Source organism: Malus sylvestris, chromosome 1 (genome assembly GCF_916048215.2).
Source record: "Malus sylvestris chromosome 1, drMalSylv7.2, whole genome shotgun sequence".
Taxonomy (NCBI): Eukaryota; Viridiplantae; Streptophyta; class Magnoliopsida; order Rosales; family Rosaceae; genus Malus; species Malus sylvestris.
The window spans coordinates 18,954,907-18,970,879 of record NC_062260.1 but is presented as its reverse complement, the minus strand read 5'-3'; the positions used below and the strand labels follow the sequence as shown (position 1 = coordinate 18,970,879).

At 37.7% G+C, this 15,973-nt stretch overlaps 2 protein-coding genes and 1 pseudogene across 9 annotated transcripts; 2 read left to right on the top strand and 1 right to left on the bottom strand.

Moving 5' to 3' along the window:
* Positions 1-1,210: 1,210 nt before the first annotated feature.
* LOC126622614 (probable inactive purple acid phosphatase 29) lies at positions 1,211-6,440 on the top strand. Of its 2 annotated transcripts, XM_050291386.1 has the most exons (6): positions 3,437-3,466; positions 3,558-3,634; positions 3,729-4,177; positions 4,397-4,791; positions 4,960-5,410; positions 6,150-6,440. In XM_050291386.1, exons 1-6 carry the CDS (start codon positions 3,452-3,454, stop codon positions 6,179-6,181), a joined length of 1,419 nt encoding a protein of 472 aa, XP_050147343.1. In that variant the 5' UTR covers positions 3,437-3,451; the 3' UTR covers positions 6,182-6,440. The 2 variants fall into 2 exon arrangements, with proteins under 2 accessions (XP_050147348.1, XP_050147343.1); XM_050291391.1 differs by lacking the exons at positions 3,437-3,466; positions 3,558-3,634 and adding an exon at positions 1,211-1,326.
* Positions 6,434-9,166, bottom strand: LOC126614257 (cysteine-rich receptor-like protein kinase 10; annotated as a pseudogene).
* LOC126622685 (uncharacterized) lies at positions 9,164-14,272 on the top strand. 7 transcript variants are annotated; one of them, XR_007623535.1, is made up of 6 exons: positions 10,434-10,564; positions 10,954-11,001; positions 11,806-11,950; positions 12,231-12,335; positions 12,454-13,376; positions 13,473-13,569. XR_007623535.1 is itself a non-coding variant. In XM_050291435.1 (5 exons), exons 2-5 carry the CDS (start codon positions 9,604-9,606, stop codon positions 13,622-13,624), a joined length of 375 nt encoding a protein of 124 aa, XP_050147392.1. In that variant the 5' UTR covers positions 9,164-9,290; positions 9,466-9,603; the 3' UTR covers positions 13,625-14,272. The 7 variants fall into 7 exon arrangements, 2 of the variants coding, with proteins under 2 accessions (XP_050147392.1, XP_050147390.1); XR_007623531.1 differs by having other exon boundaries at positions 11,754-11,950; XR_007623533.1 differs by having other exon boundaries at positions 10,954-11,625.
* Positions 14,273-15,973: the final 1,701 nt, after the last annotated feature.

The window sequence follows — 15,973 nt, the reverse complement described above, 5'->3', positions numbered from 1 at the left end:
ATGTTTCATTCCTGTTTTACCCCCAATGAGAAGTAGGCACACTCATTAATTATTGAGTAATGTTATTCATACCATGTTTTTATATCACATTTCTATATCATCTTAGGTGATACTTGATGTGAACAACCACATCATTTGAAAAAATTGCAAAACTCGAGGAAATGAAGGAGAAAGACTTCTCGTATACCACAATCATCATTTAATTAACTAGTTTTTTCTTAATTATTAGTTTATTAAATAATGAACTAAATTTAAAAATCTCATTAATTCAAATGATGTTGATGTCCACACCAAATGTCACCTAAGGTGGTATGAAAATATAGTACAAAACATGGTATGAATAGCATTATTCTTAATTATTAACTTATTATATGTATTTAATGTTATGTCTAAAACGTTTTATGAGTAATATTAGGTAGATTAATTTTTTGAACCACATTTACAAATCATATAATATGTTACAAATTAAAATAAACACATTAATCAACACTTAAGTTATAATTTAATCATCAACACTAGTGTCATATGATTTACAAAATATAAGTTAAAAATAATTTTCCGCGCATTACCCCTCTTTTTTTAGTGTAGTTGGCACACATGTTGGCGTGTCAGCTGCTACCACATATTGTTAAAGATATGTGTTATCCATACATCTTTTTTTTTTTTTTAAACGTCTATTATTACTTTTTGTCTTTTGATCTTTTTCATTTCATCCGATTCGACTGTTGAAAATTAGAAAAGTGTGTGAAAAGTGAAAAGGCATATTGTACACGTGGACAAACAAGAGTTTACTTCAAACCAACATGATCCTCTCCTGATCCTTTTGGTGAAGATTTTGAAAATCCGTAAATCGTATCCGTTCATCGTATGTAATAGCCCTTATCCCAAAATAGCATAACTCTCACTGGGCCCAGCCCCTTTGTGTTAACTTAAGGCCCGGGATTCTTTTTAAATTTGTTTAGGCCTAAACCCGGCCTAAGGTTAGGTTGAATTAACCACTTGTGAACCTGTCTTCTTTCTTTCTTATTAGTCTGAAAACCGAATCACTTCTCTCAACTCACACTCTCTCTTTGACTCCGAGAAGAAGACACCCCAGTTCCTCTTGATTCCGAAATTCTCAAAAACTTGAAGTTTGGACCTTTAGGACCTAGAGGATTGCTGGGACTGCGTGTTGGTTGTAGTCGATTTGTGACGAATACTTACCTTGAATTCCTAGTTCTAAAACATGCATGTATACTGTTTCATATTTCCAGAATTCCGACAACAATTTCCGTCGAATTTCGTACACATTCCCGCCAGTCTCGACCACGGTCGAGTCTCAAAGGGGTATATTCTTGTTCTTTTCTTCTTGGGTTTCAGTTTTAGTTTAAACAGCTTTGATTTGGTTGAGTTTTAAGTTAAATCAGAATCGGGGTGGAATTCCGGCAAAAATTTCGGTGTTCTCCCTCGAGGGGCCCGATTACCCATGACTTAATTCGGGTCGACTCGACCTATATGTAATTCGGCCCAAGTCTCTCTAACCCAACCCATTTAGCCCAGTTTATTTTATTAAAACTTAAGCCCAATAATCCTTTAGGACCCAAGCCCATTTTCTTACCCTAACCCAAACTCAATACTCACGGACCCAAAACCCCAGGCCCAACAAGCCAGATCAGAGCCCAGACCCGACCCAGACTCGGGCCTGAACCCAAATCCACGGCCTGCGCGTGGGGGCTGGCGCATGGAGCACACACGACTCCGGCATAGGCAGCGGCGTCAACGATTTTTCTGGCCAACTTTCCGACGACTCAACTTTGCGCGTGGCGGTGCATGCGGCGGCGTGTGGGGAAACTCGAGGTCCCTCTTTGGATTTTTTGACGTGCCGAATTCGAATACGCTGTCTGTTTTTTAAAATTCTATCATTTTAGTGCAATTTTATTAAATTTACTCTTATTGGTGTTTAGGTGCAACAGTGGGAAGCGATCTAGTTCATCCTAGTTCGAGTGGCTCTCTGATAGTGGAATACTTGTGAGTGGACCCTTTTAAAATGATTATTTTATAAATCCTAGGGTTGCATGCATATTTTATTTAGAATTGCATATGTTTTAAAATATATTTGGTGAAATTGCATAACTTGGATATTTTGATCATTTACTAAATAATTCTTATGGAATATTTTGAATATATCAGATTTACTTTATATTAAAGGTTATAAATTATGAGTTTATACATACGAGTTTCAGTAAATTTATGGTGTTTTAGTTTTATGAATTATTGTACGAGGTTTAAGCTTTTGACATTTGAGTTTTTGACTTGAGCTTTGAGAGTTGAGTTGTGTTTTGGGTTTATATATCTAATGGGTTAACATACAACACATCCACACACCACGGGTATTAGATGTCTATGGTCATAGGACACAGTGATGAGGATGAGTGATATATATGTTATACCTCTAGCTTCACTGCCGAAAGCAGTGTCGGATAGCTTCACTAGTCACGGCTAGCGTCGATGTGAGATGTTATAAAGTTTCTTCTCTATCGTAACCCTGAGTCGTACAACTTCACCTTCGGGTGATAGGACCTACCATGTTTCTTCATTGGCGTAGCCCAGTATCGTACAGCTTCACCTTCGGGTGATGGACAAGTATTGCCTGCAGGCGAATATGATACCCCTAGAGAGTATGGTTTTACTGAGAGTTATGGTTTTGCCTTCGGGCGGTGCTAGTACAGTTTTGATGCCTAAGGTTTTACAGAGATTTTTCATGGCATATTAGAGTTTTCAAAAAAGTATTGCGTAGTAGTATATATATGTTTTCAAACCAGGGGGTTAGTACATTCATAAAGGAAATGATTTTCATATTATTAGTATTATAAATTATGGTCCACTCACCTTTTCTGTTTTGCGCTCCCTTCAGGACCTAGTGACGAGGATTACGACTCGAGTATCGAGGCTTTTCCCTATCAATAATTCTGCGGTCTTCCAGTTGTGTATGGCTTTCTTATGTTATTGTAATTGGATTTCATATTCATACTCGGATGTTTGTGTACTTAAGTGCTCTGGACATATTGTGCACTTTGCTTCTTAAATTTGTAACCGTTGAACTTCCGTTGCCTTGATGTTCTAGTCATAATTATATTATCATTGTCTTCTAGTATTTGTTTATTCTTACATAGTTGTAGGTATTTTATGACTTTCGTCACTTTTGAGTGTCGGCCAACACGTGCCATCTAGGTATCAATAGGATATTTGGATTGGAGCGTGTTATCGTACATCGTGTGGTTAATTTTTATCAAGTACTATTTGTATTTAATTTTAAATAAAAATATTTAAAATAATTTTTGAATGTTCGATATACAATGAATGGGTGTGATTCATGAATTTTTGGATCTCACAAACAGGATCCGGATTCTACTTCAAACTCTGTTGCCATAACAAAACTAAGTGTGAGGTTACAAATAGCAAAGCTGTACTGATGACGCTGCAGCTTGTATGATTGTATCTAATCAGTGGGGGAATATACTTACAGGGATTCTAATTCTGTCAATTTTTTTGTAATTATTGCTTAATTAATTACACAGCTAGACAGACTGAGATATTTAACAAAGAGTCAAGTAACACAGTGGAACGATTATAGAGGCATAGAGATTGAAAGAGAGTATAATTCTCTTCTCTCTCTTTTTATTTCTTTTTTATTTCTTTTTATTTAAACGATTACGATTAATCCATGTGAATATTAACTTGTGTGGCAGACTGAGACTGACTTTTTGTTTGGTTGCCGACAAGAAGTTAAAAACTGAGTTTTCGCTTGGTGCAACTGGTGAGTTTATAATGGAGTTCAGAGTCTCTGGTTTGGGAGATGAGAGTGGTACAGTGACAGTGAGGATGAAGAGGGACAGGGAGGTGCTAAGGAGTCCATTTTTAGTGGCGGCGGTGGTGGCGCTGCTTCCTATATGGGGTATGGCCGCCGCAGAACAACAGCACCACCACCAAGGTAAAGGTGGGGAGAAGAAGCTGAGGTTTGGGACAGATGGGCAGTTTAAGATTCTGCAAGTGGCGGATATGCACTATGCCGATGGCAAGACCACGCCCTGTTTGGATGTGCTGCCGTCCCAGTTTCCAACTTGCTCTGACCTCAACACCACCGCCTTTGTCCTCCGCATGATCGAGGCGGAGAAGCCGAATCTCATCGTCTTCACCGGTATTTGTTCCCCCCTCTCATCGTTGTTGTTGATGCCTAAACATTGTTCTTGGGATAGGATTAATCTTCTGTCCACTATTTAGCTGATGATCATTGGTTTAGGTTTAGCATAGTACATCGTTTTAGCTGATGAGCATTGTATTTTGTTTGGCAAAGTTTTGATTTAGGCATGATACTCGGCTTTCTGATTGGTTCTCCAATCTGAACTTTGTGTAACAGGAGATAACATATTCGGGTTTGATGCCACGAATGGTGCTAAATCTTTGAACGAGGCATACGCCCCAGCAATCGCGTCCAACATCCCGTGGGCAGCTGTGCTGGGGAACCATGATCAGGAATCCGACCTCTCGAGGGAAGGGGTAATGAAACACATAGTTGGATTGAAGAACACTCTGGCTCAAGTTAATCCTTTAGACCAAGATGTTATTGATGGTTTTGGGAACTATAACCTAGAGGTCGCCGGAGTTGAGGGCTCTGGTTTTGAAAACAAATCGGTTCTCAATCTTTACTTCCTTGACAGCGGAGATTACTCCACGGTTCCCTCCATCGGTGGTTATGGTTGGATCAAACCCTCCCAACAATATTGGTTTGAACAAACTTCTGCAAAGCTTCAGGTACTAACCTCGTTATTTTGCTCACCGTTTTTTTTATGGATCACATATACCTAAACTAGTCATTTCCATCAACCCTTGCACAAGATCGATATGTGATGATTAAGATCCATATTGAGCATGTAACTTATTTCTACTTAGTTCTGATGACACCATTTTTTTCCCCTGCAGAAAGCATACATAAGCAAGCCACTGCCCCAGAAAGCACCTGCGCCAGGGCTCGCATACTTTCACATACCATTGCCGGAATTTGCTAGTTTTGACTCATCAAACTTTACCGGAGTGAGGCAAGAAGACATCAGCTCTGCTTCTGTGAACTCGGGCTTCTTCACAACCATGGTTGCAGCTGGAGATGTCAAGGCAGTGTTCACAGGTCACGATCACCTCAATGACTTCTGCGGGGAGCTAACTGGCATAAACCTTTGTTATGCTGGGGGATTTGGATACCATGCTTATGGGAAGGCTGGATGGGATCGGAGAGCAAGGGTTGTGGTAGCAAACTTAGAGAAAACGCAAAAGGGAGGATGGGGAGCGGTCAAGTCAATCAAAACATGGAAGCGCCTTGATGACGAGCACCTCACTGCTATTGATGGTCAGGCTCTTTGGAGCAAGAGCTCTGTAGGTACGTATTCCTTAAAGGAGCCCGAAAACTTTACTGCCCTATTCCTAGCTCTTTCTAGACATTGATAAGTGGTCTTCTAGGAACGTATTAAGTGGTCTTTGTTCCGTTTACGCATAAAATAACAATTTAACTAGCTTGTGATTGACTAAATAATCATTTGCATCCATGTAGGCTTTTTACTTGATTTCATTCCATGGATAATTCTTACATGCTCATCAATGTGGAGATGTTTTATTGCTCAAAACTTCTGCCTGTTCACTAAAAGTTGTAGTTTTCTGAACAACTTGTTAAGTTGTTCGATCCCATGCTTATGTGATACTGGATCTAGAGTTGTGTTTTTATCTGTCCAGCTTGTTAGAATTAATATAACAGCTTTGCCACAATAATACGACAGTAAAATTCTTTCTTCCGCCTCTCAACTTTCTTCATTGTGTTGGTCGCAAGTCATCGTTGCTTGCTGCTAAAGGAATGCCTTATACACTGAGACTCTAGTTTCCTCATACACTTCTAGACCATCTTAGCCAAACACCTTCTCCCCATTTCTCACTCAAAATCCGAAAAGAGAAGCTGGAAACATCTGATCTTGATCTATGATAATGATGATTTGTGTTAAATATTGTATCCGCTGCTTCAACTGTCATGATGGTTTAATATTATATCAAAGGTCAAAATTCATTTGTATTTCTCACATACCATCGCCTGCTTCATCTCATTTTCTTGTTTCATCTATATTGAGCAGGTATTCGTAGAAAACCTGTTGGCGGTAATTGAGTAACGAGCACAAGCCAGAAAGTATGTAGGGAGAGTTCATAGGCAAGAAACTAGGCATAAGAAAGTTGTGGAAATCCCGGCGAGGAAATTGTCATTTGTTTCTTTGTAATTTAAAAGACAATAAATAAAATCTATCAAAAAAGGGAGTAATGTAAAGTTTGTATGCTATGTAAGTGCATTCTGAAATATGGTAAGCAGGACCCAGAAAAATGATGTAACATGGTTGATTGTCATTATACTATAGACTGGTTATCTACAATTGGTGACGATGGCGTGTGTTGATCGCGCAAGCCATCGTCGCTGCAGCAAATTCTCAACGCGGGACATCTTCTGAAATCGTCAAACCATTTGTAGACCAACTATGAGCACTTGTTTGATGTCGGTGAGCAGTAGATCTTCCGCCAAAGAAGGCCGGTTGCTAGGGTTCGGAAAGACTAATAGTTTCAGTTTTCAACATTAGAGCAACTGATGACATGGTTGGCCTATGATTGGCATCTTGTTGAACACATAATAATCCGATATGGATGTATCTCGAAAATTCGTCTGTGCTGCATGAATCTTTCTACAACGGATCCATCAGCTCCAACACTTTCCCTTCATTCCACAACTGCCAAGCCTGCATGCGGTCGAGGATGTAAAAGTAACACATCTAATTAAGTTGATAGATAGGTAATTAATCATGCTTACGTGTACTGAAAGAGTAGCTGCAGTATCTGTGAGATGAAAGCCTAAAAAGTTCCTTCCCCCGGTTACGATCTCAAGCAAGAGTATGCCGAAGCTAAAAACATCTGATTTTATGTAGTAAAACCCGCCCATAGCATATTTGGGAGTCATGTAACCACTAATTACGTCCAAAATAGTTGCAATAAGAGATAGTTATCAAAGTCAATATATAGGTATATAAATAAGTTGTTTGAGATTAAGCATAGAGGTATAATTAAGTTAAAGAAACTTACTATGTACCGACAATTCCTCTCGTGTTTCCTTCAGTTTGATCGTCAACTCCAAACATTCTCTCCATCCCAAAGTCTGATATTTTTGGTTTCATATTAACATCTAATAAGATATTGCTCGGTTTCAAATCGCGATGTATAACTCTAAGCCTTGATTCTTCATGAAGATATAGAATTCCTCGAGCTATTCCTCCAATTATCATGCAACGTCTTGACCAATTCAATTGTTCTCGTTTTTTCGATTCTATACTCACATTAATCGACAAACAAAGAGTAGTAATCAGTAATATATGTAAGAAATAACAGACAGTTAACAAACAAACCACACACATATATATAGATCAATTCAAGTGATATATGCATTATTGTATTTATATACCATTTAGAAAATAATCAAAACTTTTGTTAGGCACATATTCATAGACAAGTATGGTTTCTTCTCCTTCCAAGCAAAATCCCAGAAGCTTCACTAGATTTCTGTGCTGAAGCTTGGCTATCAATAGAACTTCATTCTTAAGCTCTTGTACACCTTGCACCGAGCTTTTCTACAACCTCTTTACTGCTATTTCTTGTCCATTAACACCAAGAGTTCGCTGAAAAATATATATACATGTCACGTATATGTAGGAATTATGCTACGCCCACCTATGTGTGTGTGTGTGTGTGTGTCTATATATATATATATGTGTATATAAAGTTCCATACCTTGAAAACTTCACCAAATCCGCCTTGACCAAACTTATTACTATCAGAAAACTTGTTTGTGCAGTTTCAATAGTTTCCAAGTCAAGTTGCAAGGACTCAACAGCTGCTATATCATTTCTAGCTATTAAGAAATTAAATTAAGCAGTGATTATAATGAGTTCATCAGAAGATTACACGTAATTGACATCGGAAAACATAAAAGAACAAGTGATCGACTGAATTTAATTGTTTGCTTCTTCTTTTTACCATTCTTTTCTTCTCCCTGGACTTTATGCTTGTTTTGTGGTGATCTCCTCCTGCCTGGGAAGTAGCAGCCAATAGCTACAAGCACCGCACAGACAGTAACAGAAGCAACAATACTGGCGACGATTACTGACAATAGTTTTCTTCTTCCTATACATGAACACGTTTTTTAATATAATCGTTTGAAAACGTTTTCCAAGGATCCGTTTAGATTTGATGCCAAGGGTTGACTTGAGATAAGATTTCTCATAGCCGTTTTGTGTGACGGCAACATGACATGCACTAATATAAATGTGTATATTTATATCATCAACTCTATTACCTTGAGGAGGAGGACGAAGATGAAGATGATGAACCGGTGGTTTCCCGTAAAAGGGGACAGTTTTGTACCTGACATTACAACTGGGACACAGAAATAGTCCTCAATTGATTCCTTTATTGGTTGAAACTACTTGTGCTACGGCTACCCTAAGACAGGAATTGCAATCTGCAGTGGAGAGGTCCTGCGTGCACTGCGCAAGGCTGTACAGCGTAATATATTCGACCCTGCAACATGCGCTTCCTTGGTTGCAAACTTGGAAGGAGCCTTGGAAATCTCGGTGACTAAATCATTCAAAATACTCTTCATTACGTGATTAAATCCGGTTGGTTCATCTGATAGTGTTGCATTAACTTTCGGTACTGGCTGGATGGAAAGCATCGTTTCGATGAAATCAGGCAAGTATTGCACAATGGAAAAGAATGACTCATCTGAGTACCTTAACATACAGTTCTTGCCGTACCACCATACAACCCGTTTACTTGTGGGGCAGCTCCGGACTACCATTAGGATTGCGGCGTTCACGCATTGCGCACAAACGTCTACCTCAACGTCACCACGACAGAGGAAGCAGCCGTGTGCCATTTCAGTTGGTTTCTTACCAAAGGTGGCGTCGTAGAAGCCTGTTTCGTTGGTGGCATTGGAGTTGAGAGCGGAGAGGAGGTTGTTTAGATTGGTGGACGGGAATTTGGAACTGTCAGTCAATGGTGGGAGTAGTGGCGTCGCAGCTTCTGACTGTGTGTATACCAGGATCACCGCCACTGGTCAAACTGACCAAGCTAAGCATGCATACGGAGATCACAAACATTCGACGGATGAAGATCATCGGCATATTTATATCGTAATCCGAAAAATGAAAAAGCGCATTGCTGTCAAGTTTTTGACGATGGTGCTCCATCGAAATCCTTAGGAATGATTGAATACCATAGACGTCTTATTACTGTATAGATGTAGATTCTAATCTGTACAAATATATAAATGTATATCATCGAAATCCTTAGGAAAGGCAGGGGTGCGATGGTCATTTTTGAGAGACTTTCATTTCCTTTCTTTCTGAGCTGCAGTGGGACTCGGGGAGACCATGCCCCGTAAGCAGAGAGAGAAGGGAAAGAGAGGTCGCTGATACTGACGACATATAAATCGGAGCCGGCGAGAACGGCGGCGGAGAAGCTCAGCTCGACCCAGAGTTGGGTTTCTGTAACATGCTCTTCTTCTTCCTCGTCATCTTCTGGTGCTTCTTTCCCTCCAACTTTGCAATTTTTTTTTTAAATGTTAATTGTTTGGTTGGTTTGTTGGGATCCTTTCATATTATTTTGATGTGGATTGCTGATTTTGCTTTTCTTGCATTTTAGTATAATTAATATTGTGAATCAATGAGTAATTTCCATTGGGACTATAAGAACAAAGAGTAATTTAATTCTCCGTACCCATATTCTGATTAGTTGCTTCTAATTTGTCATCGAAAATGTTAGGTGTTTTGTGTTCGACATATGAAGTGACAAATGTGTGTTGGTACTGAAAAAGAAGATGAATTTAAAAGAATAGAATCTTTAGGACCAACTGATGAAAAGGATCAGAGAAAAGGTTGTCGAATACACTCTTGGTCATGCATCTGTGATGTTGTAAGAGCTCTAATACTATCGCTGTAACATGGAGAAAGGAACAGTCCATAGATATCGAAGTTGTCCTAGAAGTGCTGTTATAGCACTGGAGGGCTTTCGTGCATTTTTGTTTTGTCTGAGTGTACATTGTTATTATTGTTATTGTTGTTTTTGGTGTTGTGGGTGGAACCGTGGAAGCGAGGGAGTGGTGGCTTACAGTGTGATTCTGTCCGTCGTATTTCTTTATGATTGTTTGATTTTGGTTTCTCGTTTAAAATCTCGATGTCTAAGGTGCAAAACGAGGAGGGAATCATCACCGAGCTCTACATCCTGGGAAATGGTACGTAATCGAATCTAATCCGCAATTTTTTTGTATGATTGTTTTTGGGAATAATTTGTGGTTTTTTTGTGGATACAGTTCGGAGACGAACAAGTGATCACCAAGAAGACATGATAAAGGATGGAGGGAATGAAGTATTGTTTAATGACCAAATCACGAAGTGGAGAACAACATGGAGTGGTTTTGATTCTCATGCCCTGCCACATGCTCAAACATATCAGAGTAATTGAGAGCTAATTGTACAATATTTATGATTTAGGGCTTGCATTCATTAGAATGGACACACATTCTAAATTAGGAATATCATAACATTGTCTTGCTAAAATTCCAAATGGAAAGCAGTCCATACCTTCATTAGATGGGAAACTGAAAGTATATGAATTATGATGTGCAGAACTTAAAAAATGAGGGGCAAAATTTTTGTGTATGCTAAAGATAGCATCCTGCATAAACCTCAGTTTTAAATATGACAACATGATAATGCATTTCAGTGCATATAACTGTAGATCCACAAATTAGGCTCCATCTGAATGCAATTGGTTTCTCTTTTGTCATGGATGAAGTATGTTGTTTTATTTACCGCATCTAATGATCTTACTTATGGATTGCAGGAAGAAGTTATCAAGTTAAATGAACAATTTAGCAATTTGAAAAGTTTGGTAAGCATCTTATGCCTTGGTTTATGTTCAAGCTTGAGCTTCTTAGTTGGCCATCAATCACTATATTTTCATTCATTTATTTGGGATGTGGTGGCACTGTTGATGCCATAGCTATCAATCCCAGGATTTTTCATTTATATCACTTAAATTTATTTTAATCTATTAGTTTATAAAGTTTCTATGTAAAAAAGTGTCTGTGGTTTCAGATAGCCAGTGGGGGAGCCGTCTTTACCAAATAAAAGAATCCAGTTTTGTATTTTCAACGTCTTAATCCTTTTCCTTTGTTAACTCTTCGTTTTGATTTTTTACTGAACTATATATTGCATCTTTATCTTGGGTATATTTTTAAATACAATATTGGTGACACAATACCATCTGCAAATGAATGTTTCTTATAGCATGCGTATCCATATATTGCCAATGTCACTTCATTGGTTCCTAGGTACTAGACTGGGAAGGATTAATAAGGATTCAATTCGTCCTAGAATTGGATTTTGTTTGTCCATAATTCGCCAAAAAACATTGTCTATTATGTTTGTGTACGAATGGTTGAATTGAGGGCTTTATTCGAAGATTTCCTACAATCTCAACAATTGCAGTTGGAGGAAACTACCGAATAAATTGGTAGTCAATGATGTTCTTTGTGTAAACAATACAAATTCTTTATTTCTCATATTCTGTAAAATTTTTAGTTTAATGAAATGTAACTAATTTGTTCAACATACTAATGTATTTAACCTTTTGAATTTTAGGTAATTAATGTGACATGGTGATCATATTCGATTTGTGTTTGTTATGAGACAGTGGAGCTTTCTATATGTTTATACCCGCAACACCAGCTCACAAACAATAGTCGACCCTTCTTCCTTGCGGCTAGACTTAGTTTGACGAAAAAGCTCCTCCAGGAATCAATTTTCTCCCCCTCTTCCTTGCTGCTCAACAAAGGAAGGTTACTTTGTGCTCCTAATTTCTTTTAGGGTTATTTTTCTGCTATGACATTGTTTGGTTGGTGACTGAGAAACCTGAATAAAACTGTAATTTTTGTATTACTAAAGCATCTGCATTGTTTTTTTGGTCAAGTATGTTGGTTATTTGTTCTCAGAAATGAAACTTTTACTAAGTATTCTATGTTGCTGCACGGGGATCATATATGCTACAAAACTAAACTAAACTAATATGAACTGAGATAATGTATTTTCTGACTTTGATAAGTTGTCGCATCATCCTAGGACATAGTGTTTGGTGCCATTTTCATGGATTTGAGCCGTATTTCTATATCAACTATTCCCCCAGAATCGCCCCTGACGGTATATCTAGGTTTATCGAATTCTGAGGTAATGTTTTGACTTTATTTCTTGAACAGCTCAGCTGTCTTTGTCTTTGTTTTTGTTAAGTTGCATTACTTTAACTCGTTATGTCTTTTCAGTTTCATTAACATTTGATAACATGCAGGAGCATGAATTACTTTCTTGAATGAAACGCCTACATGCAGGGAAATGCGTTCTATGATTGATTATCACATAATTTCTTCGACGATAAATGTTCTCCCACTTCTTTCATGTCTTTCTTTGTGTATCATTTTACCGGTCTAATTTACTCTTTGTAAGGACAATATTTGGAGAGCAGTTCTCATGTGTCTTGCACCTTGCATATCAATGTGTACTACAATGTTTCCATCATGTGGCTTATGCCTAATAATGTTTTATTCCTCTTCTATGCTTCCCCAAACTGTCAGGCATTCTTGAAAAAGGCATATAAATTGATGGCCTTTCAAATTTATATTTTTGGTGTCCTGAAATTGAGTTCACCTAATGAAAGCCAATATCTATTGTAAATGTGAATTGCAGGCACTATTTATATGTCTCCTCTTACCGTTTTTGTCAAAATTATGGGGAATTCCATTTGGTTAACTGCCAAACTATCTTGTAGCTTGCTTTCTAAACATGGGTACCTTATCAACTGCTGCCTTCTCTCTTTGAAAGTTATTTAAATTTCATTTAATTTGTCATGCTAAATATCATATCAGCTCAGCCTACCAAAAAAAAAAAAAAGAAGCTGAGTTGGTTGTAACATCTCCCTCAACGAGAAAGAACCAAACATAATTGATTCTTATCGAACAATGCAATTTTATAAGATTTCATAAGTGTTGAAGTTTGTCCTCAATGTCCTCGTATTGTCAAAACTATTATGCATGTTACGAATGGTCTGATAGTATTCATATGGGGTTTAGGGTTCAATGTTCACATTCTTGCTTCGTGTGTTTTTAATCTTTTCTAACCAACTACTATGTTCTGATTCATTATCCTGTTAGTTAACTCTCTATATACTTTTGTGTAGCCATGGGTAATGAAAAGGGAAACAGTTATTCGTGCCAAGTTGTTTTCAAAAATTAATTATGAGCTTTATGTGCAATGTGGAGAATGTGTGGGTTATTATTTCTTTCTGCTCCTAACTTTCTTGGGAACTTTCAGGTATGAGGGAAGACTGGGTTGCGAAAAATGCAAAACAACCAGCTCCTAAACCAGAAGATATGAGCGTTAGTTCCAACAATTTGGTAAAGGATGGAGCGAGAGGAAGCAATACTTTTTTACGGTGGCGGAAGCTGCTCCTCAAATTTCCGTAGTTTATAATAATTAACCAAATAAAAGTGCTTTCTTTTGATTATTGTCCAATATATTTTGGCCAGTTGACAATCCTAAAAGATTTACTGACGCGCACATCAAATTTGTGTATTATACATGTACCTAAGAGGTAATGCTAGATATCTCTTTATAGTTGTCTCATATTCTATAAAAAGATTTCAAGTACTCTTTCTCTGCATGAAAACTATGTATCCATTTCATCATGCATTTTTTAGTGAAGCTACAATGTTTTTGTAATTGTTTTTGACAGCGGAGGACTGAGGCTAAACTACCTCCAATTTGTTCAAGAGGCTTCAGCTCATGCCGCTATTTGCTTCACAGACCTCTACGGTTAGCTTCCATGCAAAATGTTCTGTGTTTGGTTGCTGCAAGTTTGTAATTTTGCTTGCTACTTGATTATAAAAATGCAAAACAAAATCTGTCCTTGATTACAAATTTGTATTCTGAGTTTAGACGTTTTTCCAGTGTAGGGCATATCTTGCACATGCATGTAAATGGTACAAATTGTTTCCGGTTTTGGACAATAAGCTTTTGAGTTTTGCAATACTTGCAAGAGGACTATGACTCAAGTGAACAAATTTAGTGTTTGGGGGATAGAGTTGGTTGTCTTTAATACATAATATAACAAAGGCCTAGAAATTTTCCTTCAAGGAATATGCATATGTTTTTTTTTTGCATCTTGGCCTGCAATTTATGTGAAGGGCATTCATGTGTGTTATCTGCATTGGTGCATTTGAGGGTGTGATTTTGTTCTTACCGCCTTTTTAGTGCATCTTTCTGTGCAAATTATTTTTGCATGTTGCGACTAATACATTCAATCCGCGCAGCAAAGCGCGAGCACATTTTCTAGTAAGAACTATTGTGAGGTAAATCGTAAATATAGGGAGGTGATTTACTCTATTTCTAGCCATTAGATTGAATAAATCAAATGAAAACAACATACATGATTAAACAAACAGTGGGGCAGAGAATTAGAGGTAAATCGTAGAGCTAAGATGGATCCTGACACCTATCATAATCCTCAGTTTTCTTTGCCCTCTGTCATGGCAGAATTTGCATACCAGTGGGGCATGGATTTGTCGGGAAATAGTCTTTATTTAGATAGATTGACGTGTTATATTGTCACGTACATTATCATCCTAGACCAGTGATAATGTGCGCTCTTTCTTTGATATGTGGGTCCAAAGTACATTGTCAACCTAGGACCAGTTATAATGTGCATAATGTGCACTCTTTCTTTGATATGTGGGTCCAAATTCATAGTATAGAAATGTATTCATTTTCTCTGCATTGACTCGACCTATGATACTATTGGTTGAAGGATTATTAGTTTTTATCATGTTGTGCCATTGTCTATGCTGAGCCGAGATTTCAAATTACAACACTAGAATACAAACCATAGTTGAACATAATAAAATAAACAAGAAATAAAGACACCGTTAATTTTACGAGTTTCGGCAAAATTCTGCCTATGTCCCCAAAAGAGATATTGCTCTTTATTCTGAGAATAATAACAAATGTAAGATACACTTGAGTTAAATAAACATAAATCAAAACCGAAACCCTTCTACACCATCTCACAGTATTTCACAAGAGCTCACCCAACCCCAAGATGCCACTCTTTTTTCTCTGATTTTCTCTCCTCTGTTTTTCCCCTTCGGATGCTTACCAAATGCACAAATATTGCATCTAGTTAAATGCATACACCTGCAACCCATTAAACTGACACCAACAACCAACAACCAAGACCAATTGGTCTTTAGTTCGCACGCCAAATTCAAACTCTTTGCTGTACGTAGTCTATAGCGTGCAATCCTTGAACAAAGACTTCCATGCCACAACCGAAAACAAACACATGGTCTTCAATTGTTGTCGTCAACACATGACCCACAATTAATCACAACAATTAAGTCTATACAAATGAATTTGTTTTGGCATAGAAACTTTCTATCAGCTTTCACCGTCCTGTTCGGGATAAAATCTACGAAACGCACACTATTAGTTTCAACTGCGGAAGTAATAAACTAAGAGGCAAAGGAACATAAAAAAGACCTTATGGGAGTTAAACCGATCCTGATGCTCTGATATTTCATAGATAAAAAAGACCTTGCGGGAGTCAAGACCGAATGGGTTTGCTCTAGAACATACAAGTTTTCCTTTAAAAAAAGAAATCGATAAGATACAAATTACGAAATCTTGACATGCGAATCTGATACTCGTTCTAGATTCTGGTAATATATACCACATGAAGTACAAGCTTGAATTCACCCTACGCCAAATGCATCTAAGTATAACGCAACAGTACAAAATAGTAAATGGACTGAAGTCTG

What these genes read in the sequence shown, in the direction of transcription:
- LOC126622614 (XM_050291391.1), top strand. Translation starts at nt 1,226, where the DNA reads ATGCATGTATACTGTTTCATATTTCCAGAATTCCGACAACAATTTCCG. An exon ending in AAACTTCTGCAAAGCTTCAG is followed by an intron (nt 4,792 to 4,959) that starts GTACTAACCTCG and finishes TTTCCCCTGCAG; the next exon opens with AAAGCATACATAAGCAAGCC. An exon ending in TTGGAGCAAGAGCTCTGTAG is followed by an intron (nt 5,411 to 6,149) that starts GTACGTATTCCT and finishes TATATTGAGCAG; the next exon opens with GTATTCGTAGAAAACCTGTT.
- LOC126622685 (XM_050291435.1), top strand. Translation starts at nt 9,604, where the DNA reads ATGCTCTTCTTCTTCCTCGTCATCTTCTG. An exon ending in TTCTTCCTCGTCATCTTCTG is followed by an intron (nt 9,633 to 10,293) that starts GTGCTTCTTTCC and finishes TCGATGTCTAAG; the next exon opens with GTGCAAAACGAGGAGGGAAT. An exon ending in ACATGCTCAAACATATCAGA is followed by an intron (nt 10,565 to 13,472) that starts GTAATTGAGAGC and finishes GGGAACTTTCAG; the next exon opens with GTATGAGGGAAGACTGGGTT.